The following is a 25,251-nucleotide window of genomic DNA, read 5'->3' as shown; positions in this document are numbered from 1 at the left end:
GATAAATATTGTCAAAACTAATTAACTAAATTTCTCTTATAGCTATAAGAAACCTTTACACAATTGATATTTTTAATCAAAGACAAACAATTCTCACAAGATTTTTAAATATGTTTGCTATGAAAATAATTTTACCTGTTTGTCTCTAGAATTTTGCATTTGCATCAAGAAAGCAATTTGCTCCTTCAACATATCAACTTCAGAATCCCTTTTCTTAAGCCTATCAATTTCAGCTTGCATTTTCTCCATCTTTTCATTAGCTTCAGAGGAAGACATCGATCTTACAGAGTGAGAAGTAGATGTAGTAATTTGTGATGGTGTTATTCCAAGTCCCATACAACGAACATATCCAGGATCATCAGACTTAGAAGTTCATCCAAATATCTAATTAGTCCCTAATGAAGTTGTTCCACGATCATCAGGTTGATCTTAAACAGAATAGATTCACTAGGCATAAAGGAACAAAACATAACAACCTCATACTCATAGAAAATAGTACTCGATAAACATTCAAAATATAGAACTAGACCAGGTATACAGGTATATAGTACTCGACAAACAAATCAAACTAGAAATTATTTTTAAAAGCAAACAAACCAATCATTAACATATGTTATTTACTTCAGTTTATCCATTAAATGCAAACAAATATTAGAACTGAAAGTGCAGAATTTAGCAATCAAAGTGTAGAACATAGCACTCAAACATCTTTAGTACAAAAAAAGGAAGAAGTGTTACGCTATCAGCTTTTACATAATAAAAGTATCTTACCTATTGTGTTATGTTGCGCGGTCGATGGAGAAGTGTTACGCTACACCGTCACCAGAGAGAGGCTGAAAGCAGCGCCGTCACCGGAGATGGGCACGAAGAAGCACTGTCACTGGAAACTAATTCAATCAATAAACCAATCATCAACAAACCAATCTGAAAACTAGTTTTAAATGAAAACAAATCAACTTCTTTACTTCAAACAAACCAATCTGGAAACAAACCAATTGTAACTAGTTTTAAATGCAAACAAATCAATCTGTAAACTAGTTTCAAATGCAAACAAATCAATCTGGAAATTATTTTTAAAAACAAACAAACCAATCTCAAACAAACCAATCACTAATCTACTTATATTTTAGACTAGTATTTCCAGTAACCGTAGATTTCAAGAAGCTTCTGTATTTGATTGTGAAACCCAAATGAAGAGTTTCTATTAAGGCTTTTTGTTTTCATGCATGGTTTTATTCTTAGATTTGAGAACACATTTTTAAAATTTTGAATTTTACGTTGTAATAATGTTTTGCATCTTTACCATGTTCATTTATATTACAACAAAGGAATTGATGGTGCATATTCTGCTAGTTTTTACACAATCATTTGATCCTATCCTTTTGTTTGTCACATTAGGCTATTATCCTTGTCATTTGATGTGCTTGGACTTGTCGTTTTATGCTTTCAATGCTGTGTATTCTATTACTATCTTTGATTTGAGAGGTTTTGCTGTTCTTGTTACTTGGAGTTACCACTTACATGTACTCGTTTTCTGATTATTTGGTTTTTTCATTTTTGCTTGTGTTTATTTTGTGTTTTCCATTCTAGGTAAGCTTGGTTATGTGATATCTATATTATCATGGACTTTTTTATTGTTGACTTGTAGGTCTGTAAGTATGCGAGACACTTTTAAATGAATAATTTGTGGAAAAGTCGTGTATGAGTAGCTCTCATTAATTTTGTGTTTTCCATTCTAGGTAAGCTTGGTTATGTGATATCTATATTATCATGGACTTTTTTATTGTTGACTTGTAGGTCTGTAAGTATGCGAGACACTTTTAAATGAATAATTTGTGGAAAAGTCGTGTATGAGTAGCTCTCATTAATTTTGTGATGTTTCTTCATTCGTACTGCAAATAATGCCTTAGATGCAAGGCTGAAATTTATATAGGTCATTATTTTTGAATGCTCATCAAATAAACCAGATGCAGTATATTCTTTTGGAATTATGTGTTTTAAATTGCTTTTGTGGGTGAACTAAGCAACCAATAACAATGGTTCTTTCAGAATCTGTTTACAGATCATGCCTTTCTTTTCATTCTTTTGTTTTTATGTTTTACCTGCCTTATTCACCTCTCATGTTTGGCATAGCCAATTCACTAACTGCTAATATGCAGGCCAGAGAACATACAGTGTTTCCAGGTTCACACCCAGTATCTCTCAACAGGTTCTATTTATCTGAGCCATTAAAATATGCTCTGAATGTTATAATAGTTACTACTTTACAAGTTTTACATTACTGGGGACCTTCATTCAAACACATACTGTTGCCTTCAAGGTTTCAAAGGCAACAAACAATCTGGAATACAAAACTGTATTAAAACTGGGTTATAACAAAGCGTATTAAAACAGATTGAAACTAGTTCACAATTCCAATTCCTGATATTGCTGTTGTACCAACTATCCCTCAAATTCCAATTGTGCCTCAAATACCTCAAATTCCTAAGCCAGAGTTACCTATTGTGCCTAAACCATATGTGCCTAAAAATTCAATATTTCATTCTATTTGGCTTGGTTTCTACCAATAAACAAATCAATCTCAATGAACATATGAACTATGTAGCAGTAAGCAAAGCATAGCATAAGCAGAGAAAACCCAAATAACAAACCAATCACAAACAAACCAATCACTAACGTAAATGGAACGAAACGAAACGAAACAGAACGAAATGGAACGAAAAGAAACGGAACGAAACGATTACCTTTGCAAGAGTTGATTTTGTTTCCAAGATGATAAATCGCCTTCTTTTACAGAGTAGATTTGGTTTGTCTTCGATTTCGTTTCTCTTTGATTTTGTTTCCTTCAGAAGTTTTAGGGTTGACAGAGGTTGAGAGATTCAGAGGTTTTCAGAAATTTTAGGGTTTATGTGCGCGGGGATAAGAAAGGAATACACGCGAGAGTGACAAATTACATTACAAAATCTGGAAAACGAAACACAAAGAGAGATGTATTGCCCTAAACGACGACGGTTGCTTAAAACCGCCCCAAGAACCGCCGCTAACTGGGGGTGAGGATGAAAATTGCGTGCTTTATGGTGGTATGGTGGCGGCGGTTGACGAAAACCGCCCCAGGAACCGTCGCAATGTCGTGATGAGGGCGGTTATTTCAGAACCGTCGCAGGCCAAGTGTCGCAAACTTAAAAAATTCTTGTAGTGGAAGATGACAACCTGGAGATGCTAGAGAAAAATACTCAAAGCTTGAAGAGACAAAGTAAATAATACTTGTACGCTATTAATTGAAATAGTGGATTAATTAAGTACTCGAATGTACTGAGGCAAAATCTCTTTGTAAGGGAATGACTAAATGTATCAACATTCTGTTGTGAACTAGTATAATAATATTTGTGTTTCCTTTATCTCTTTCTGTTTCCCTCATCTTAGTTATTTAGGATTCAACTTTATTCTAACTAAACATGTTTTATAAAAATAAGTTGAATGTTTTGATAAAAAACAATTTTATGTAAAACAATCGAAGTATTTTTCAGAAATGGTGAAACACAATTCAACCCCTACCCTTTTTAGTGTTTTCCAACACCTCCAAGTTCATCAAACACTGAATTGAGGCAAAATATGATAATTTATTCCTATCATATATCTTTTTTGGTTCATCAATTAAACCCTTAAAGTATGTACATTTACTTATAATTGAGGCTCGAAGGAGAACAATGAAAACGTAGGTCTTAAATTTGCATCTTAGATTACATTTTAAATTTTTCTTTCCATATTTGCATTTATTATGGCATTGAAAGTTGGGTAGGGATGAAAATGAGTCATTATGGGTATGAATAATAGTCATCTATTTTTTACTATGTTGGGTAAAAATGATATTAGTGTTTTATTCATATCCACGTGGTATCCGCTAAACGGATTTTTAGTGGATTTTTAAGTATCTACGTGTATTAACTGATATCCACATATATTATCTTTTAAATAAAAAATGTGTTTATGTAGAAAATATATTTATTATTTATAATTGATTATGTACTATTTTTTACTCTTTTTAGTCAAAACATAAAAAGTAGTAATACATAAAAATAATATTAAGTAAAATAAATTTGTAATCTCTATAAAATTTCAATATCTTATTTTTAAATTTATAATCTCTATAAAATTTAACATCTTATTTTTAATTCTTATAAAAAATTCGTAACTTTTATTCCCTACTTTTTGTACCTTCAATTTTATAAGAATTAAAAATAAAATTTTATAAGAACTTAAAATTTATTGAACCTAAATATTAATATCTTAACACAAATAAAATTCATTATAGTATTATAGTGATTTTATTCATTTATTAGAAAGTCTGAATATTTGCATGTATTCATTTATTTATTAACCGGTAGTCATATAACTATTTTAGGATAGTTAAATTTTTAAAAATAATTAAAATAAAAAATTATTTTGCAAAATTTTTCAAAAAATTTATTTTGAAATGTATATTTTTCTAAAATAAGTTTAAAATAATTTCTATTATTTTTAAGTAAGTACTCATAAAAATTATTTTTAAAAACATAAAATCAAAATCAATTTTTCAAAAGAGCCTTTGTATGCTATAGTGAAAATTATTTTTTTAAAAAAATCAATTTTAAAAAATGAATTTTTTGAGAAAATCCTGATAACAGTTTCTCAAAAAATCAATTTTACATTATTTTCAGTTTCTTTTTCTTTTTTTTTTTTTTTTTTTTTTTTTAATTAAAAAAAAAGCTGTAACAAATAAATATAACAAACACACCTTATAATCTCTCCCTAAACCCTGATTATTTCATTTATTTTATTTTATTTTTAAATAATGACCATAATCAAGATAGAAAGTTGCTTACTTAAACCCTGTTATTCTATTCCTTGTATGCCTCAAACCCCTTTTTCAGCTAACCTTCCCTTCCACTCCTCTGTTTCACACCTGTGTTTTGCCGGTGTCACCCTGATTGATTACCAATCACCGTCTTTCTTTTGTGTTGTCTGCTCATAATTCTCCTCAATTGCTTAAATATATGGAATTCCAAAAAACTTGACCACGGCTTTTCTGCGGCGTTAAAGTTTGCATCTTTTCCCTACCCTTTTTCTTTTTCTCGAAAATTATTCTTCTGCTCTCACACGTTTATATATTTGACGTTTGTATTGTTTAACATATGTGCTGTATGCCTGTGCTGAAGATTAAATAATTTATTTGCCAATTTTTATTTATTTGTTTTTGTCATTGCTTCTGATGACAACAATAAGAGATATGAAAAGTTGGGTTTCCTCCTGAATTTTATGATTTATCTGTTTGGAAATAAAACATTATTGTTGTTGTTGCTGTTATTACTCCCTCCATCCCAGTCCCAATTCAGTGATCATTTCCCACACCTTAAGAAAATTATATAATTGAAAGACATAATACTATTTTTAACAAATATTGATGCATTATCAATGTCATAAATACATAGTGGAAGATATTGCATTGAAATTGAAATGGTCAATTATTGAGACAATTTTTTTTGCAAATGGGTCAACTATTTTGTGACGGAGAGAGAATCATTTAAAAGATTTTCATTTCTTTTCTTTTGCTAGATTATTGATGGCTTGCGGAATCTAAAGAGAGTGTTTGGACTGTGGACAGGAGAATAGAAGGTTGAAAAAGATTAGTAACTTCTTAACAAGTAAAGCTTCATTCAAGGAGTATGATGTGTTGAAATTGTAAAATAGGCTGTACAAGTTTGTATCGAAATTCAAAATTAGGATGAATATTGGGTTTAAAAGACCTACAAAGTAAACATATGGGGGTTTGAATTGCAAAGGTGTAAGACTAGTGGGAGTACGGGCCTGATTGGATTGACTTATTTGAGTTAACTATTGACATAAGTACTTGTGAGTCTGTTTGGGTGTTTGGGAGAGCTTATGAAAACAGCTATAAGCTGTATATAGAAATGATTTGACTTTATTTTACCTTGTGTTATAAAAATGGTTTATACATAAGCGCTTATGCAATAAGCTATTAAATAAGCTGTTTATCCAAACAGAGCCTTGATGTTTTAGGGTAAACTTCTTGTACTGGTTAATATACTTATCATCACTGAATTTAGAAGTGTCCGATTGGTTTCATCCTTTTTATTATTGTCATGGCATTAAAACTTTAGGTACACAATCTAATATGTATATTATCCAGTGAAAGACAGTTTTGTTTGGCATATACTATTTTGTGTAATAAGAGTAATATCCTTGTTATTGCAGCTCTCTTTGGATTTAATTATAGCGTTGTGAACCTGAAGATTTTGAGTTCTAGTCCGGGCACGGTGTTGCAAGGTCATGATGAAGTTGAATGTTAAACGTATGAGTTGGATGGGGAATATTTACCAGAAGTTTGAAGCAGTGTGCCAAGAGGTTGATGATATTGTAGGCCAGGTGTTGTTTTGTTATTGCTTTGATATTGTCTTTTTATTTCTCTTCTTCATTTACAAAATTAGATTTTTAGTTTATTAAACTTGTTGCTATTTTCTCTTATTTGGCTTGATTCATTTCAGGATGCTGTTAAATATCTGGAGAATCGGGTCCAGAATGTTGGTGATAGTGTGAAAAAGTTATATTCTGAAGTTGTACACGAGCTACTACCTTTTCCTACCTTGGCTAGTCCTACAAAATATGAAGCTCATTACCCTGCTTTGAAAAATAATGTTAGCTCGTCAGTTAAGTCAGTTGGCAGTGTCGAAGGTAAAGATAAAAAAGGGGTTGAGGAAAACCCGGTCAATAATTTTATTGAATCATCACAGGATTCTAATGCAATTGATCAGCAAGCTGGTGCTCTAGGCAAACTGGAACTTGTAAATCAAGTTAGTGGTGAAACTTGCTCAGATTCCCTAGAGGTGGAAGATTCTTTTATGACTCAAGAAGAGGTTGGCGATGACTCTAGAGAAACTTCTGGGGTTGAACAAGAAAGCTTGCATGCGAGCATTGAAGAGACTGCCATCAAGTCCGCACCCGAGCTAATGAATTTAATATCTGTCAAGGAGAAAAAAGCCCTTGAGTTCTCAATGCATAGTCAATCCTATTTCAGTTCTTCTGATAGAGCATGTGGAGAATCAGTGAGAAGGAAGGATATTAACAAAGTTAATGCAGAACAAGACACATGTTTGATTATTGAAGAAAATAGTATGAATTCATCTACTGCTGAAGTGTTGAATTTCACTTCTGTTGGTGAGACAGAATTAATTAAAACCTCCTTATTCAATGAATTATCTGATGTTGATAAGGATGATACTGATATAGTAGCAGAAGTTTCACCTGCTGGATCATCTGTGTCGTGCGAAAGGACAGGAAGTTTCGTAGTTTCTGACTGTCCATTTTCAGAATCAAATGTATGTTGCGAGTCTCCCCAAGTAGCTGGTCAGGTCAAGGAATCTCATGATGGAGTCATTTCCAATTGTCGATGTCAATCAATGAAATCAAATGGTTAGTTTTTAAGCATTAATTCTCTTTCATGTATTTTGTCTTGTTTAATACTATATGTGGGCTTAGGATGCTTCTAAGGTCAACGGAGAACCACTTTTGGATATAGTTAAATATATAACAAAAACACAGCCTTCCACATTGAGTGATGTAGTCAATGATTGTGTAAAATGTTCTATTTATTTGAATTCTTTTTGAATCTTGATAAAACCTTAAAATTCATTGAATTATCATGTTTCACAATATGCCTTTTGCCCTTGTGGTATGCACAGTTGAAGCCATCCATAAATTTATATGACAAGGAAACTTGATGATTTTGCATGCCTTGTGAAAGAGACTAGAGAAGCAGTTAATTATATGTTTCCTCAATTTCCTGTTTCCAATATTTTGATGGAGTCAATATTCTTTCTTTTGGATTTTCAATTTTTCATTGGTAACGTTGCCTCTGGGTTTCATTTGGGAATTTTTGGGTTTTCAATTTAGCGATTTATAGGATTTAGTGATGAAAATGTTGATTATTGGTAGTGGGTGTTGTTGGAATGGTGATTAGTGGATTGAATCTTTGATTTTTCTGAGTTGAAGATGAAGAAGGAAAATGATAAAGATTGTTAAGGTTTATATATATTTTTTGAAACCCAGAATTGGATTTTTTAAAAATATGTCGAAAACAAAATAAGTGAAAAAAATAGGAAATTGTTGACATGTCATAGACACATCAGCATTTTTAAATGAAAAAAGAAGGATAACTTCGTGAACATATTCAAATATAAAGGACCTAAACTGAATAAAAAATGATAAAGGACCTAAATTGAATAGAAAATGATAAAGGACTAAACTCTTACACGTAAATAAGATAAAGGACCTGAACTCTTACACATCAAAAAAAAATAAAAAGAAGAAGATAAAGGTCCTGTAGGGTAAGTTTGCCTTTTATTGATTTAGTTGGTGGTTTTTCTTTCTCAATCTTACCCATGTACATCATGTGTGTCCACACTTGTCTTTATTCTGAACTACTTTCATTTTAGTTTTTGGTGAATGTTTTATTTTATGAATAAAGTTCAAATAAATGGAGGTAAATAATAAAGCAATCCTTTAAAAGAACAAATATTAATTTCATAAATAACAAAAGGAATTAAAAGTTTCATAAAAAATCTTATAATTAATGATCTTCATGGGCCTATTCTGGTGTATTGTTGCTTATCTGATATGATTTTTGCTTGTGCTGTTGTCCAGACGAATCACACTCTAAACCATGCTTCGAAGACATTCAATTGAATAATGATACAAAACTTGAAGAAAGCATGGAAGACATTCAATTGAATAATGATACAAAGCTTGAGGAACGCCGTGTATTTGTGGATGATAGTGAACTCCATGCTGTGGTATCCAGAATCCAAAAGCGTAGATCATATAAGGTACTCCCTTAGTCTTCTCTAATAAATGTTTCAATGAATAAATTTATTACTTAAGTAGATCTATATATTGACTTTTGTGTGTGTTGTAGTTAGAATACTTGAATAAGATCTGTTCTATAGGTCGCACTACCGTGCCTTTGATTTCTAAGGAGACAGTAACCGAAGAATAGTTTGAAACTTGCCTAGTAACAATAAAAATAGCTATAGTTACTTTTAGTAATAGAAAAAAACATAGTTTCTTTGGCTTATTTCCTACAAAAAACAGGGTAGAAGAAAAAGAAAATTAAGTTTATTTTATGGAATAAACTATGCTATTAAGAAAATGACGAAATCTTGTGCATTCCATTATTTTAATTTTCCATCCAACAGAAAAGAATCCAAGATGCATTTACTTCCAAGAAGAAGTTAGCAAAGGAGTATGAACAACTAGCAATATGGTATGGAGATGCTGATATAGAGCCAAGTCCTCTCTTTCCATTTAGCTCCAACACATGCGTGAACTCAAAGAATTTGCAAGCGCAGCAAGCTTCTGAAATTGAGTGGGAGCTGCTGTAAATCTAATCAGGTGACATGTAAATAAGGATCAAATGTTATGGCTCATTTATTTGCAGATGTGGCAGTGGTTGCTGAAAATTATATTGTTTAAAGTTTCCATGAAGAACTGGCTAATAATGTAAATAAAATATGTTGTCGGAATTGTCGACGACACTTTGGTTGTTAGAAAAGATTCCCTTAAATTCTTTTATCAAGTTAAGTTCTGCAAGTTTGCAACGTTTTCCCTTGTCTACATTGATAGTTAGTTCCAACTATTTTCTGTAATACAATCCAAAAGGTGTTGGAAAAGAAAACAAAATAGATACAATCCAACTACATTGACATTAATGGAACAATATGGGGCAACTGGAGAAAATTGTGTCAGTAGACACAAAGTAGATAGTTTGCAAATAGATGGAATTGTCTCATTAGTGATATCACAGTTTCATAAGGTAATTGTCTCATTTGACTTTTGAGGTGACTATAATGGAGATTGTGGATATTAATATATGTTTATATTCTTAGTTTAATGTGTCAATTTTATATTATTTAGTTAACAATGATATATATTTGTTGCGTGATGCCAAGAAATATATAATGAAAGTTTAGAGATGAAACATCTTCGAGACGCCACTTGTGTTAGGGTTTTTTTATAGATTATTCTCAAGGTATCTTCACCCATTTATCAGTTATCAATTATCACAAAAGAGTTATATCAATAAAATTGAAAGTTAATTTGTCATGAAAAACAATAAACTAGGGGATACTTCAATTACCAATGGAGCCTAAGTCTCAAGTATTGCCTTATAGAAAATCTGGAAATTTAGAAAATTAACTATTTTCCTATTCTTAGGTTATCAGAGTCTTATGTATAATTTTATTTATATGCATTCGAAAGCAGTGTACATAATAAAATCATTTGATAGATACTTAAACAATTTAATTTTGAATTGTTGAAAAAAAAAGGTAACCATAAGGATTATTAAAGAGAACAAAAGAATTTATGCATATATATAAGACATATAACAATTTGGAGATCACTAGTATGTTATACTTTGATCTTCTGGATGTCTGTATATAATGGGCATCTTAACTCAAGAAATGACTACAAGTATTTATGTCACTTGGTTGTATATAGTAAGAGATATTGAAAGGTTACTGACGTTATATTGTGACATATATTAGTCGTATAATGCTTCAACAATTCTTTATGTCCATCAACTTATAAGTTACTGTTGTTGAATGATAAACATACATAGACAACTTTTTCTGCTACATGACCCATTGATCAAAGAATTGACACCTATGCGGTTTTGTAACATAATTGTTTTCATTCTTTAGATTTATAACCTTTAATGCTTATTTGCATTTTTATGCTATCTGTTATATGTGTTTAAGCGTTTGAAAGTTGTAACTTCGTCTTTTACTTTTCATTTAGTTTTTGTTTGACTCAAATCTGATACCTAGAATTTTTGAGAGACCAACCGGAGTCAATGTAGTACAAGTATAATTAATATCTAAGATATTTTACTTCTTTTATAGTGAACTTTGTTTGATTTCAAATTTGGAGATTCTTTTTTTTACATGAACTTTTAGTAATTTCTCTTATCTCTCCAACGCCACAAGAACACCTCAATCGGACACTTGTAGCTCTAGATATTGCGAAAATAGTGCAGACACCAAGCGTCGTTACGGGTTGGGGGATTTCCTTGTGTTTTAGTTCTTTTGGGTTGGTTCTTGTGATCTTGAATGACCAATTTGCGGATATTGATAGAGGCCCACAACCCTTAGGCTTAACATAGCCACAAAAAATCAATTTCAAACCCTAAACAAGTTTAGAGGTCGGTCCTATGAATCAATCAAACTAGAAACATTCTATGTTCCCTCTCCTTTCTCAGTTCTTGTTCTCAATGGTCCTTGGTTTGGAAGTTCTCTACAGAAAATCAAATGGAGTGTTGCTATTGTGATCCTTGCATCTTCATTAAGGAGAACAGAATGTGGTAAGCTTCTAATCACAGTGTTGTTCATTATTAGGATTTCAAACTATGATACTCCATTCCTAAACCCTTGGTCTTGTACTTTTCAATGAAGCAATCTACAAAGGAACAAAAAAGATTGGAGTTCTCTTATCCTATTTTAGGAACACGAAATTCTAATTAGGTAAAGGGAATTTGTTTTTCACTTAGTGAGTTTAGACAATATGAATTAGCAATAGGGGTGTCCCACGACCCCTACTCCTCACGTGGGAACACCGTTTTCTAAAAAATTATGTTTTGTTTTATATTAATTGTACATTTATGTGATGATTGTTTTTGCTAAAATAAGAGTATTTTGGTGTTCCCTTATCTGTTGAGATATTACATATTAAAAATTGTCGCAATTTGACGAGTTTTAGTATGTGAAAAAAATTAAGAAATTCTTGTAGGACAAATGGGCTGTTGCTGGAAACTTCTGTGTATAATAGTTTCCTTGCGTGATTTTTTCACAAATTCTAGGATTTTAATTTGTGGATGGGACCAATTGGTGTTGGTTCATATATGAGCTACCTATCTTCAATAAAAATATAAAAAAATTTAAAACATGTTTGTTTAATTGCTAGCACACATTTTTCTAACTACTGTACTGAAAAATCTGATTCCTCCTGATGTGCTAAAATCCAAATATGTATGGGTTCCTAGAGAAACATTGGCATATGATTTTAATATGGGGTCACTTGTATATGTTAGAGATTGTTTATTTAATTTGGTAATTTTGGCTAAGTTTTGAATCTTCAAAGATGACACACAGTGCATGTTGAAAATCTTAAGAATGATGACTGAAATCAATTTGTTTTCTTCCAAATCTAAATGCATGAGTAAATATAGATTATGAGTTATTGGTATCAATTTGTGTCTACGTTTTCCATTCTATTCATTATGATTTATTTTGAAGTAATTGGTTAGATGCGGAAAACTCATGACTTTAAAGTTGGTGTGTTTGACTATAATTCATCTGAATTTTGTATGCTTAAAACATCATTGGCTTGGCTAAATGTGTTAACTTCTTCACTTGATGATTGAAGCCATTTGTTGCCGTACTAACTTGTGTCATGTTGTTGTTGTCGATATTCTATCAAAGATATTTGATAGACAATAGTATAATTTGGTGGTAGTCAGAAGATTATAAATTCCTAGACATTGAACGGACAAGGTGTAACTATCTATTGGCGGTGAACCAGGATAATTGTTTGTATTTCTCCTTTTTTCCTTAACTATTTTGTGTTAAAAATTATTTAAACTAAAATACTTAAAGGGAAATTTTTTTGACACACAATTCAAATTCTTTTTTCTTATATTTATCTCACTTTCAATTGGTTTCAAAGTTCATTCTCTTGGCTAAACACTTCATAGTGAAAGAGAAAATATCACGAGATCTTGTCAGAAATATGTCTAATTCTTGTGATGAAGCCTCTGGTGGACACGTTAACAAACCCTCATTGTTGGATGGTGAGAAATCTGAATATTGAAAAGATAAATTGTATAATTTTTTTTTCTCATATCTCACATTCCTAAACTATGGGAGATGGTTGAAGAGGACTATGTAGCTCTAGTTGTACAAACGGTATTGTCATACCCAAAAAATAACTTGACGTTGTTGCATAATAAATCTAAAAGTTTTATGATGAAAAAAACTAAAAGAGTTTAATGTAGCAACAAAGATACAACAAAGAGTATTTTTTTTATGCTATATGGCCCAACTACCAATGAAACAAGCAAGTTAAGGAGTCTAGAGCAAACATATTGGTGCAAAAATATGAGTTATTCCAAATGGAGGAAGATGAAGATATAGAAAAGATGTTCTCCAAATTTCAAACTTTAGTCTATGGGTTGAAAGTACCTAACAAAAATTACACCACAATTGATCATGTCAAAAAGATCCTAAGGAGTCTTCCAAGCAAAAAGAGACCTAAAATTCAGCTATTCAAAAAGCAAAAGATCTCAACACACTTTCATAGGAAGAACTCACGAGCTCACTTCAATCTTGTCAGATTGAGCTAAATGAAGATGAACTAAATAGGAGTTCAAAGTCTGTTGCTTTAAAATCTTAATGCAAGAAAATTACTTTCAAGGTTCTTCAAGCAGAAGAAAAACCATATGAAAGTGAATCTGGTGACTAGATTGAAGATTCAGACGATGATGATCTGCCACACATCTCCAAAAGAGCTTAACGTCTATAAAGTAGAAGAAAGAAACAATTTTCCAAGAAGGACTTCAAACATTGCAGAGATTCTAGAGATAAAAAGGAGAACTCAGATAAAAAGAAAATTGTGTTATGAATTCAAAGAACATGGACATTTCAAATTGGAATACCCAAAGTTTGAGAAAAAAAACCCAAAAGAAAAAAATTATAGGGAAAAAGAAGAGTTTCACTACAATGTGGGATGGCTCTAACAGTTTGTCTGATGAAGATGAAAAATAAGCTATCATGGCTCTAATGACCACTGCTCACTCTAACTAAGATAATGAATCATAAGAAGAAGATGAATTTAAGGTATTTTTTTTATCTTACTTGTGATGAGTTAATTTCCACCTTAAATGAATTTCTTAGTAAAACTTATAAAGTGTCTGCTAAATACAAAAATTTGAAAAAGGTACATTTTATATTAACAGTACAAATCTCTTGGAAAAGATCGTGGCATTCTAAAAGGGAAAAATCAACTCTTAATAGTGATATTTTAAAATCACCAAAAGAAACTGAATGCAACTTTGTTAAATATGAAAGTATTTTTCAAGAATTTCTTGAAAATGACATAGTAAGAAGCAAGCAAGCTAATATGATCTATGGAGTTAGTAGAAATAATAAATAAGGTATTGGTTTTAAGGGAAAAAAGAAAAATCCTAATATTAGAAATTTTAATGTTATTATGCTCTTATTGTTTAAAGAAAGCTCACGATAGAAGAACTTGGCGTATGATATAACCATGGAAAGATCATAGACTTTCTAAAACTAAAAAGTATGGACACAATCAGATTTGAGTACCTAAAGTTTAAATGATATATAGTGCATATGTGCTTAGAAACAAAGTTGAAACACCAATCATGATACTTAGATAGTGGATTCTCACTACACATGACGGAAGAAGCGCACATGTTTCAAAGCCTGACACTTTGTGAGTGTCCAAACCGCCACACTTTTATGGTCGTTTAGGCCACCACAAAGGAGCCTAATAATTTAAAAATAAAACCTTTGTGGTCGTTTTGGCCGTCACAGAGGAAGTGATGAGCTTAAAAAACTCTTTGTGGTCGTTTAAACTACAACAAAAGGAACGATTATAATAAAAAAAAAAACCTTTGTGACCGTTTAGGTTGCCATAAATGGATAGTTTTATGGAAGTTTTTTTAATTTTTAATTTTTGTATTTTTTATAAAATACGAAATTAATATTTAAAAAGGATTGTATATAAAGTATAAAATTAATAACATTATAAAAAAATATAATAACAATATTAATAATTCATAATTTGACAATGTTGAAGAATCAAGAGAAATCAAATTTGATTTATTTTTATTTTATATTACTTGTTTATTTTAATTTTATAATTATGACATTATTACTATTGTAACTTCTTTTTTAGTTTATGGCTGTAGCTAGTAATAATATATGAAATTATTGTCTTTTATATTCTTCATGTTATCAATAATTCTTATTTAAGGTTCCACAACCTAGTGGAGTTTGGGGATCTAAACATAAAAGGGAACGAACATTTGTTTTTAATTTATGCACTACCCATTTTTTCATCTACCTAATGGCGCATAATATTCCATTGAAGGTGACCCTTATAGGTAGCACTGGTGGTGGCAAAAACGATGGTTTTAGTAAAAAAAACCAGAAGTGGTCAACCTCGCTGACAATGGTGGTTCAGGCAGCGGCAACCCAGGACGTGAAGTAACAATGTCAATTATAAGGAAGGGGGGAATGAAATATAATTGTCCCTTTTTCAAAGTTCCTGTTTAAGACTGAAAGTTTAACTCAAGATTGATCTTGGTTATAAACGAAGATTATTCTTGGTTAGTAAAAAATAACAATATCAATGTTATCAATATAAAATCTGATTCTAAAGCATAAAATAAATAGAGATAGAGATAGAGAGATCACACAAGGATATATCCTGGTTCACCCAACTCGGGTTACGTCCAGTCCTCACAACCATGAGGTTTTCCACTAAGTGTTCAAAATAAACAACCTTCTTCGTTTTACAACACCTAGCTTAGATCAACCTGGATCTGCTACAAACTTAAAACCTTTCCACCCAGAAATGAGTTCAATCAGGTCACCTATCAACCTTGATAGAATTTCTTACAATCTACCCAAACTATACTAAACTCTTATAGTTTGAGTTTTACAATAATGATGAGATTGTTTTGTTAGAATCTGAGATGTCTCAACTCTTGTTTGCGATCTGATTCTTTGACAGAGAAAAACACAAGAATGATTCTAGAAATCGAATGAGAAAAATCAGAACTGATTCAATGTATGTGAGTGAGAGAAATTCAAGTATGATTGAATGATTGATGCTTTTCTTGGCACTTTGAGTTGTGTCTTGTTTTTTATCATTAAGTTGTATTTATAAGCTTCAATGGAGCTTTAGGACAGCTAACATATCCGTTGAAAAAGGGCCAACTGTCATAAAAAGTGGTTGGATAAAGTCAGTCATAACGCAAGAGTGATTATGCTGAATCCAGGAACGTTCTTGACATCCAAGATCGTTCTTCGAATTGGTTGATGATGAGCTGACTTGTACTTGTGGTTATGTTAGTTTTCTGAGTTGAGTGCTTGCTTTTCAGTCACATGTGCAGGTCTAGAATGACAGTACAATCAACAATGTACTTTTACAGCTTGCAACATTGTACTTTCACTTGCCTCATTTGAAGAATGATCTTGTTTTATACTTTTAGTGAAACATATCTTTGATTCTTCGAATACTGGAACAAATATGACTTAGATTGATCCTGGCTTATTCTAGATGAAGATATGAGATGGATAATGTTTCCAGGATCCAATCTTTCACAAGAAAGCTGATTATTCTTGTTTCTGCCATAAACGAAGATCGTTCTTCGTTTCTCAGCAATAAGTCAAGATCGATCTTTGTTTCACTGTTTTTTTCCTTTTTGTCTCAACAATCTCGCCCTTTTTGATGATGACAAACATGTTAATTTAGATTTTAATTTTGATTCTAATTTTAATCATAGAGAGCTTTTAAAGCTCCCCCTCAAAATATGTTTCAGATTTTTGAACCAACATAAAATCTAAAATAATTCTCCCCCTTTGTCAACACAAAAAGGTTGGCGAATACAAAGGAAAATTATACTACACATTGAAAACAATGAGTAGACTCCAGTTTTAAGAAAAATAACATTTTCTGAAAACTCCCCCTGAATTTTAAAGAATTAATATCCTTTTTTTATTTATTAAAAAAAATCATGATACAAGGAAAATGCCACTATGCTCTTTTTCATCTTTTACAAGAGACAATATTTTAATTTTGAACATGATAATAAGCGCATACATGGAAGCGAAATAAGATGATACATGTACCTTTGATTTGTTAATGTTTCCAAAGGTTATAGTCACTCCAAATTTTTGTAATGAGATGAGACATCATACTTTTCCATTCGTGTGTATTGAACATGCTTTGTCCATGTAACAAGGTTCTTTCTTGATTATTGGATGATGTTCCTGCATCACAAGTTAGTAATGATGTTGGTACCCATATTTATTTGGGTCCTTGATGGTTAGTATATCTTCTTTTAGAAGATTTTTTAAAACTTGATCTCTTTTTAAAATCCGATTCCTTCTTAGTGTTAAAAGTCATCTCAGAGTGGCTAATCTTGGACCAGGAGGAATATCTAGTTGTTTTTTTTGAACAAGGTTTGAAGAACTGAGTTTTAGCTGGTTTTGATAAAGCTCCAAAACGTTCTTTCTTTTTTACATTAGCTGAAGAACGTTCTTGTTTTTTCAGATTTTGAGAAAAATTTGCTTTTTCTGTAAAATGTTCTTCCTTTTTGAAGATCCTTTTGTTCTTGATTTTTTAATCCCTTTTTTTAAAATAGCATGCAAATTCTAACTGTCCAATTTTGTCACAATATGAACATTTGATTTTGCATTTTCCCTCTTTCATTTCAGGAACAAAAATGGTTTCATACATTTTGGTTTTTTGAGTTTTATCAAAACCAAGCCCAACTTTATCAAATATCCCTACTTGAGATCCCATGATTCTCTGAAAAGTCTTAGTAGCTTTAATGAAGTTCTTCAAATCATTTTTAAGAGTTTCAACTTCAGCCTTGAGAAGATCGTTCTTCGTTTGAGGTGAAGATCAACCTTGGTTTTCTGATTTTTCAGATTCAAAATTTTTGAGCTGAGATTCTTTCAGATTTTAAATGATCTCTTTAAGTTTATCATTCATAGCCTTAATTTTCTCTTTCTCTTCTTTTTCTTTGTGAAATTTTTCTTTAAAAGAGCTACACTTTTGAATGAGAAAATTTTAATCATTTAGCAAATTACAAATTCTATTTCCATTTGTTTACATACAAGACATGGTTCATAATTTGTTACCTTTGTTTCTTCACTGTTTGCCATTAGACACAAATTTGCTTCTTCAGGTTCATCTATTTCTGATTCATCAGAATCATCCCAGGTTGCCATCATTGACTTCTTTTTGAAGGGAAATTTCTTTGGCACTTTTTTGTTTAATGGACATTCAATTTTGTGATGTCCTTGTTTGTTGCATCCAAAGCAAGTGATTTTGCTTTTGTCTATTCCAGTCTTGAATTCTTTTTTGTCTGGGGATCCGTTTTTGGTTTGATATCTTCTCCTCACCATTCTTTGAATCTTTCTTGTAAGACGAACTATCTCTTCATCAACATCTTCTTGTTCGATTTCTTCTGATTCCTCATCTGTTTGTAATGGTGTACTTTCTTATGAAGCTTTCAAAGCTATTGCTTTGGCCTTTTTGATTGGTTTGTCTTCTTGTAGCAGCACTTCATATGCTCGTAATGTTCCAATGAGTTCCTCCAGTCCGAGTACGTCAAGATTCTTAGCATGGCTTATGGCTGTCACCATTGGTCTCCAAATTATTGGAAGACATCTCATGATCTTTCTGACTCTGTCTTGTACTGAGTATGCTTTCCCTAAGAAGCGCATTACATTTACAATGGTTGTGAATCTTGAGTACATCTCATCAATGGTTTCTCCGTCATTCATTTCAAAGAGTTCAAACTTACTTATGCCTATATCAATCCTTGTTTCTTTCACATGGCTTGTTCCTTCGTGATGAGTTTGTAATGTGTCTCATACTTTTTTAGCAGTTTTGCATTCATCAACTCTTTCGCATTCTTCTCTGCTCAAAGCACACGATAAGAATAATTGAGCTTTAGAGTTTAGGAGTACCTTAGATTTATCTTCTGCTGTCCAATCTGCTTCTTTCTTTTCAGCAGATGTTGAATTATTTTGATCAATTCTTGGTATGAAGTCTCCATCTGTGATGATTCTACACATACCAGTATCTTGTGACTTCAGGAGCAATTATAAGGAAGGTGATCTGTATGTTGACCATCAAAGTAAGGTAGTCTGCATGTTGACCATCCTTCAGCAATGTACATATCTTTTGACATTTTTGTTCTAGATCTTTTTCTCTAACACTTGTTAGGTGTTCAACTTTTGAGACCGAGCTCTGATACCAATTGAAGTAACAATGTCAATTATAAGGAAGGGGGTTTGAAATTTAATTGGCCCTTTTCCAAAGTTCATGTTTAAAAATGAAAGTTTAACTCAAGATTGATCTTGGTTATAAACGAAGATTGAAATTGGTTAGTAAAAAACAACAATATCAAGTTTATCAATATAAAATCCGATTGTAAAGCATAAAATAAATAGAGATAGAGATAGAGATAGAGATAGAGAGATCACACAAGGATATATCCTAGTTCAACCAACCCGGATTACGTCCAGTCCTCACAACCGTGAGATTTTCCACTAAGTGTTCAAAACAAACAACCTTCTTCGTTTTACAACACCTAGCTCAGATCAACCTTGATTTGCTACAAACTTAAAACCTTTCCACCCAGAAACGAGTTCAATAAGGTCACCTATCAACCTTGATAGGATTTCTTACAATCTACCCAAACTATACTAAACTCTTATAGTTTTACAATCTACCCAAACCTTGATAGGATTGTTTTGTTAGAATCTGAGATGTCTAAACTCTTGTTTGAGATCTGATTCTTTGACAGAGAAAAACACAAGAATGATTCTAGGAATCGAATGAGAAAAATCAGAACTGATTCAATGTATGTGAGTGAGAGAAATTCAAGTATGATTGAGTGATTGATGCTTTACTTGGAAATTTGAGTTGTGTCTTGTTCTTTATCATTAAGTTGTATTTATAAGCTTCAATGGAGCTTTAGGTCAGCTAACATATCCGTTGAAAAAGGGCCAACTGTCATAAAAAGTGGTTGGATAAAGTCAGTCATAAAGCAAGAGTGATTATGCTGAATCCAGGAAAGTTCTTGACATCCAAGATCGTTCTTCGAATTGGTTGATGATGAGCTGACTTGTACTTGTGGTTATGTCAGTTGTCTGAGTTGAGTGCTTGCAGTCACGTGTGCAGGTCTAGAATGACAGTACAATCAGGAGTGTACTTTTACAGCTTGCAACTTTGTACTTGCACTTGCCTCATTTGAAGAATGATCTTGTTTTATAGTTTTAGTGAAACATATCTTTGATTCTTCGAATACTGGAACAAATATGACTTAGATTGATCCTTGCTTATTCTAGATGATGATATGAGATGAATAAAGTTTCCAAGATCCAATCTTTCACAAGAAAGCTGATTATTCTTGTTTTTGCCATAAATGAAGATCGTTCTTCGTTTCTAAGCAATAAGTCAAGATCGATCTTCGTTTCACTGTTTTTGTCCTTTCTTGATTTTAATGAGATCTGCTTTGGATTGCTTGATACCTATCTTGTTTAACACACTCAAATACACATGTTAAATACCAAAACACTTAGATTCATAATTAGAATTTTTAATTAACCTTTTGTTTAGTTATCATCAAAATTTTAAATTGAGATTTTGTCTCAACAGGACGTGGTAGCCCTAGTAATGGCAGTTGGAATGGTTTCTCCAACAATGGTTTTTCTATTTTTTTGGTCATAAGGGAACTTCTAATTCCCTAACGATTGAGTCTTAAACTCCTTCTTGTTCTATATCTCAAAAGAGGTATTTTTTCAAATACTACTCTAATCTGTTTCAATCACAATCATACTTGGATTATCGATTTTGGTGCTACTGATCATATGAATGAGGAGTCAAGTTTGTTTTCTTCTTATAGTCCTTGTGCAGGTAACCAAAAAATTAAAATTGCAGATGGCACTCTTTTAGCCATTACATGGAAAAGTTCCGTCATTCTGTCAGCTTCTTTATTCATAAAAGATGTCTTACATGTTCCTCTAGTATCTATTACTAAATTAACAAATAAAATAAATTGTCAAGATAACTTATTTTTATCTTCATTGCACTTTTAAGGATTGAACACATGGAAGAAGATTGGCAATGCTAAGGAGAGTGTATGACTCAATTATCTTGACAATGGACTCAACTTCAAAGACTAACCTCAGATAAGTACCTACTTTGGATCCATTTTTGTTTCTTCTAATAATGATTGATATTATGTCATGACATTATAGTTTTACGTATTTGAAACATTTGTTTCCTAAATTATTTTTCAAGAAGGATGTGTCTTTATTTCATTGTGAAACTTACGAATTTGTTAAACATCACCATTCTTGTTTTATACACAAACATATAAACAATCAAAACCGTTTGCAGTTATTCACATTTTTATTTGTGGTCCTAAAAGAATAAACACTAATAAAAAATGGTATATAACTTTTATCGATGATTGTAAGACTTACATTTTTCTCTATTATTGGTAGTGTGTGAAATATATTTTTATTTATTTTTCAATAATTAATATTATGGTTGTTATTATTTTATTCTTTATTCAATTATTATTTTTGAAAATTATATATGTGTATGACACGATTTAGTTAATTTGACTGAATATTTTGCTAAATTGTGTGAATAAATATTATGCGAGGAAATAAATATCAGTGCAACCACAATGAGAGAAAGAAGAAAAATCGATTCCGGTGGTCTATATTAACTTACTCCATTGTTTTTGCTGTTTTGCTTCGATTTTGGACACCAAGAGCTTCGTTTGGAAAAATGGACATTGTATTTCGGATTTTTCTCGTCGAAAGCATCAAGAAGCCCTACTCACTCGCGTATTTTAGAGGTGTTGTCTTTGGACCTTTCAAGAGCTCTGACTCGTTGGTGAGCTTTTTTCTGGCTATCTGTTTTGTGTCTTTTAAGCTCCATTTATGTTCCTAATTTTTATTTATTAATCATGTAACATTGATTTTTATACTCTGGGTAGTTTTTCAACCATAAATCGGTGACCTTGTGAACCCTTTGTTGAGTTCTAACTCATTCATTGTGTGCTATAGGGTTGGTGTTGCTATTGGAATTCTTGGTGATTCATGTGTTTTGCGAAAGCTTCTAACTAAGGTATGAGGTGAGAGAGAGTTCAAATTCATGAGTGTAAAATAAGTGAGAGGAATGGGAAAACCGTATTTCCCACAAAATTATCCAGAGCTTGCTATATACGGCTAAAGTCCTTTGAGTAATAATTGACTAATGAGATTACTTGGGATTTAGTGAGGTTAAAACATGAATTATAAACTTTTATAGGATAATGTTTGATTTAATTTTCATGAATGTGTGTGATTGAATTATTTTAAAATTGTGTATTTGTTGTATTTTGTGTTTATAAATATCCTTGATATTGTATCAATTAAAATGTGATGATTGATTTGAATGTAATGTATGCCTATGAAAATATAAAATGATGGTGCTTACTCGAAGGTTTGTGGTGTGGTGTTATTAAGTTGTTCATAATGAGATACATTGACTTTTCGTATGATATACCCTCGAAATGTATGATATGAGGTTATGCGACGATGGTGTATGAGAGACCACTTTAATGTTATTGAATTGAGGTGTGTGTGTGTGTCTATATATATATATATATATATTACCCCATAGACGATGAATTAGTGGTAGTTCCGATCTGTGCTAATGATGGTGCTCTTAATGAAGTGAATAACCTAAGCCAATGAGAGGAGGAATTGAATATTAGGAGTATTTGGCGTGAAGATTATCTTGCATCATATATATAGGGCATGAGAGGCCTAGTGATGATGGAGAAGTACAACTGAACAAGTCTGATCAGAGAGGTCTGTTGGCAAGGCTGTTAGACCTTGGAGGTATTCTGGTGGGGAATTCCTGTGTGACTTGGGAGTCGTCCACCAAATTTCGGGAGCTACCATGAAACACACGTTTATCTCAACTGTTGTATATGTGTATCAGATTGAGTTGCGGTGATATATGAGGACTTGTCAATTTGAGTTGTTTTCCCACTTGTGAGGTAGCATAATATCAAATGTCCTAATCAAGTACTTAAAAGTATAATGGTATAAAAGAAAGAGTAGAAGTCTAGAGTATAAGAGTATGCATAACATTGTTTGATCTGTGTGTTGACTTACTTTGATATTTTGGATTGTATAAATTTTTTATTTCGATTATTCTTGTTAATTGTGATTTGATGTGATGCGGTATTTAATTGATGTTTTACGTGTTCTTCTCAATTATTTTATACTATTACATGTTTTTGAAGATTAAACCTCATTACCTATGTTTGGCACTTGCGAGAGTATATTTATTTTATGTTTTCGGTGGGTGATCCATGCTCTGATGGATGATACTGAGTGAGAGTCATTTGTTGTGTTTTTGTCAAGTTTTCGACTAATTTATGTTTTGTAAACTCTATCGATCAATTGTGCTACTTTTTATTCTTTTATTCAGAGATAAAAATTAATTTTCTCTAACATTATAACATGTTTTGATGTTAGAAATATTTGTTTAATAAACCTCAATTATTAGATATCAAATGATTTTTATGTAAGCGCTTTGTGTGAGCATGAATGTTGTATCCCGAGCATTATATTTTAAAAGATATTTTTTCACTCTAATTTGGAACCGCAACAAATCATTTTAAGAAAAACTAGTGTATTTTACTTGTAAATCAATTTGAGGTTTAGGATGCCACACACACCTCCACATGGTTTTTTTATAGGCCCAATCACCACCTTTCTGATTTTCTTGTTACAAATAATATTTGATGGTCTTAAAGCCTATAACTCTCCACGTGAGAATCGTAGTGACTTCAAGTCGAATGACAACTCATTATGGTTGTACGAGAATTGCTAATGACAATTACACAACAATTATGTAGCATTCTCATATCAGATTAGTCTAGTGTAAATTACACCAAGTATTTATACCTATGTGACTACTTGTTATCTCATATCTATAACCCGTGTGATGTGGTTATCAGTTTACTCACGTAATAGTCCCAATGTATTTTGTCATTCTAACTAATAATAATATTTTGACTATGAATACTTTAAGAATAATGTTCTAATGTTCAATAGAGTCTCATGATGAAGTCACATTTGATATTCTATTTAACAAATTATCCATTCTAAGGACTTTATTATATTATACTGTTAGTAACATAATAAATGATGCATTGTACATATAGTCAAAATTAGATATATAATTTAAATCCCTGATATAAATAATAATCTATATAAAATAGCTCTAGGGCTTACACGAACAATTTTTCCTATAACCACTTACGTATGGTTTGAGCAAATATTGAATTTTCACTTAAGAAACTTCAGTTTAATCTCAATAAATATTTTAGTTCGACATGTTGAAAGTATATATAATTTAGAGATCACATTGCATGAAATTTTCATGACACTCATCCATATTGATTTATGACACATCAAGTGCATTGATATGGTGGTCGTCGGGATTTAATCATGTTACATGTTAAAGACGAAAACCGTAGTGTTTCTATTATTGATTTATGAGGTGGATCAAATTGTAAATATTCACTACAAAAAAATTGACCTATCGTGACACACAAAATATTTCACTAAAAGTTAAAAACTGTAGGTAAAAGTCAATAATACTTTGAGTGACATCCAAATTTAGTGTCAACTTTAAGGGAGCGTCCTGCTACACTTTGAAGACTGTCACTACATGTTCAGAGGATTATCACTATATGTTTTTGATTTATACCTACAGTAATGGCTGTCACTAAAACCTAGATAAATACAAATAAAGAATTAGTTTATTCCTACAGTATTATCTGTCACTAAAACTTAGAAAATATAAATAAAATATTAATCTATTCCTACGGTATGTCTGTCACTAAAACTTATTATTATTTATTAAATTAAATTTATTTTATCTTCCTACTAATTGTAATTCTAAACTATTATTACCAGTAAATTAAATTTAAATTTCTAATTTATTTTTATTAACTAATGTCATTGAAACATATAATAAAATATAATTTAATTGTACTAATTCTATTAAAACATATGATAAAATAGTTATTTTGCTCTAAAAAATTCAATAAATTTTCAAAAGAAACTAGAATGAGTACCTTAACAGTTTTATCATAAAATAACTTTACATGAAATTTTTTATCTCTTTCTCTTAACTATAGTAAATGAACAATACAGTTAAAAATGAAAACAGAAAATGTTTAAGAATTAAGGGTAGTGGTTATAGGAAGAGAGTACTATTACAGGTTTTTTTCATCAACTAAACCACCATGAACTATTGAAGCTGCAACAAGAGGATCTTTAAGAAGATTGCACA

General features: G+C 31.4%; 1 protein-coding gene across 5 annotated transcripts; it reads left to right on the top strand.

Moving 5' to 3' along the window:
• Positions 1-4,878: 4,878 nt before the first annotated feature.
• Positions 4,879-9,937, top strand: LOC101501545 (uncharacterized). 5 transcript variants are annotated; one of them, XM_004509988.4, is made up of 6 exons: positions 4,879-5,078; positions 5,593-5,652; positions 6,253-6,423; positions 6,543-7,467; positions 8,698-8,879; positions 9,249-9,937. In XM_004509988.4, exons 3-6 carry the CDS (start codon positions 6,328-6,330, stop codon positions 9,432-9,434), a joined length of 1,389 nt encoding a protein of 462 aa, XP_004510045.1. In that variant the 5' UTR covers positions 4,879-5,078; positions 5,593-5,652; positions 6,253-6,327; the 3' UTR covers positions 9,435-9,937. The 5 variants fall into 5 exon arrangements, with proteins under 5 accessions (XP_004510045.1, XP_004510043.1, XP_073220097.1 ...); XM_004509986.4 differs by having other exon boundaries at positions 5,593-5,681; XM_073363996.1 differs by having other exon boundaries at positions 5,593-5,700.
• Positions 9,938-25,251: the final 15,314 nt, after the last annotated feature.

Source organism: Cicer arietinum, chromosome 7 (assembly GCF_000331145.2).
Source record: "Cicer arietinum cultivar CDC Frontier isolate Library 1 chromosome 7, Cicar.CDCFrontier_v2.0, whole genome shotgun sequence".
In the NCBI taxonomy this organism is placed as follows: domain Eukaryota; kingdom Viridiplantae; phylum Streptophyta; class Magnoliopsida; order Fabales; family Fabaceae; genus Cicer; species Cicer arietinum.
This window is presented reverse-complemented; position numbering and strand designations above follow the sequence as displayed.

What these genes read in the sequence shown, in the direction of transcription:
- LOC101501545 (XM_004509987.4), top strand. Translation starts at nt 6,328, where the DNA reads ATGATGAAGTTGAATGTTAAACGTATGAGTTGGATGGGGAATATTTAC. An exon ending in TTGATGATATTGTAGGCCAG is followed by an intron (nt 6,424 to 6,542) that starts GTGTTGTTTTGT and finishes GATTCATTTCAG; the next exon opens with GATGCTGTTAAATATCTGGA. An exon ending in AAAAGCGTAGATCATATAAG is followed by an intron (nt 8,880 to 9,248) that starts GTACTCCCTTAG and finishes TCCATCCAACAG; the next exon opens with AAAAGAATCCAAGATGCATT.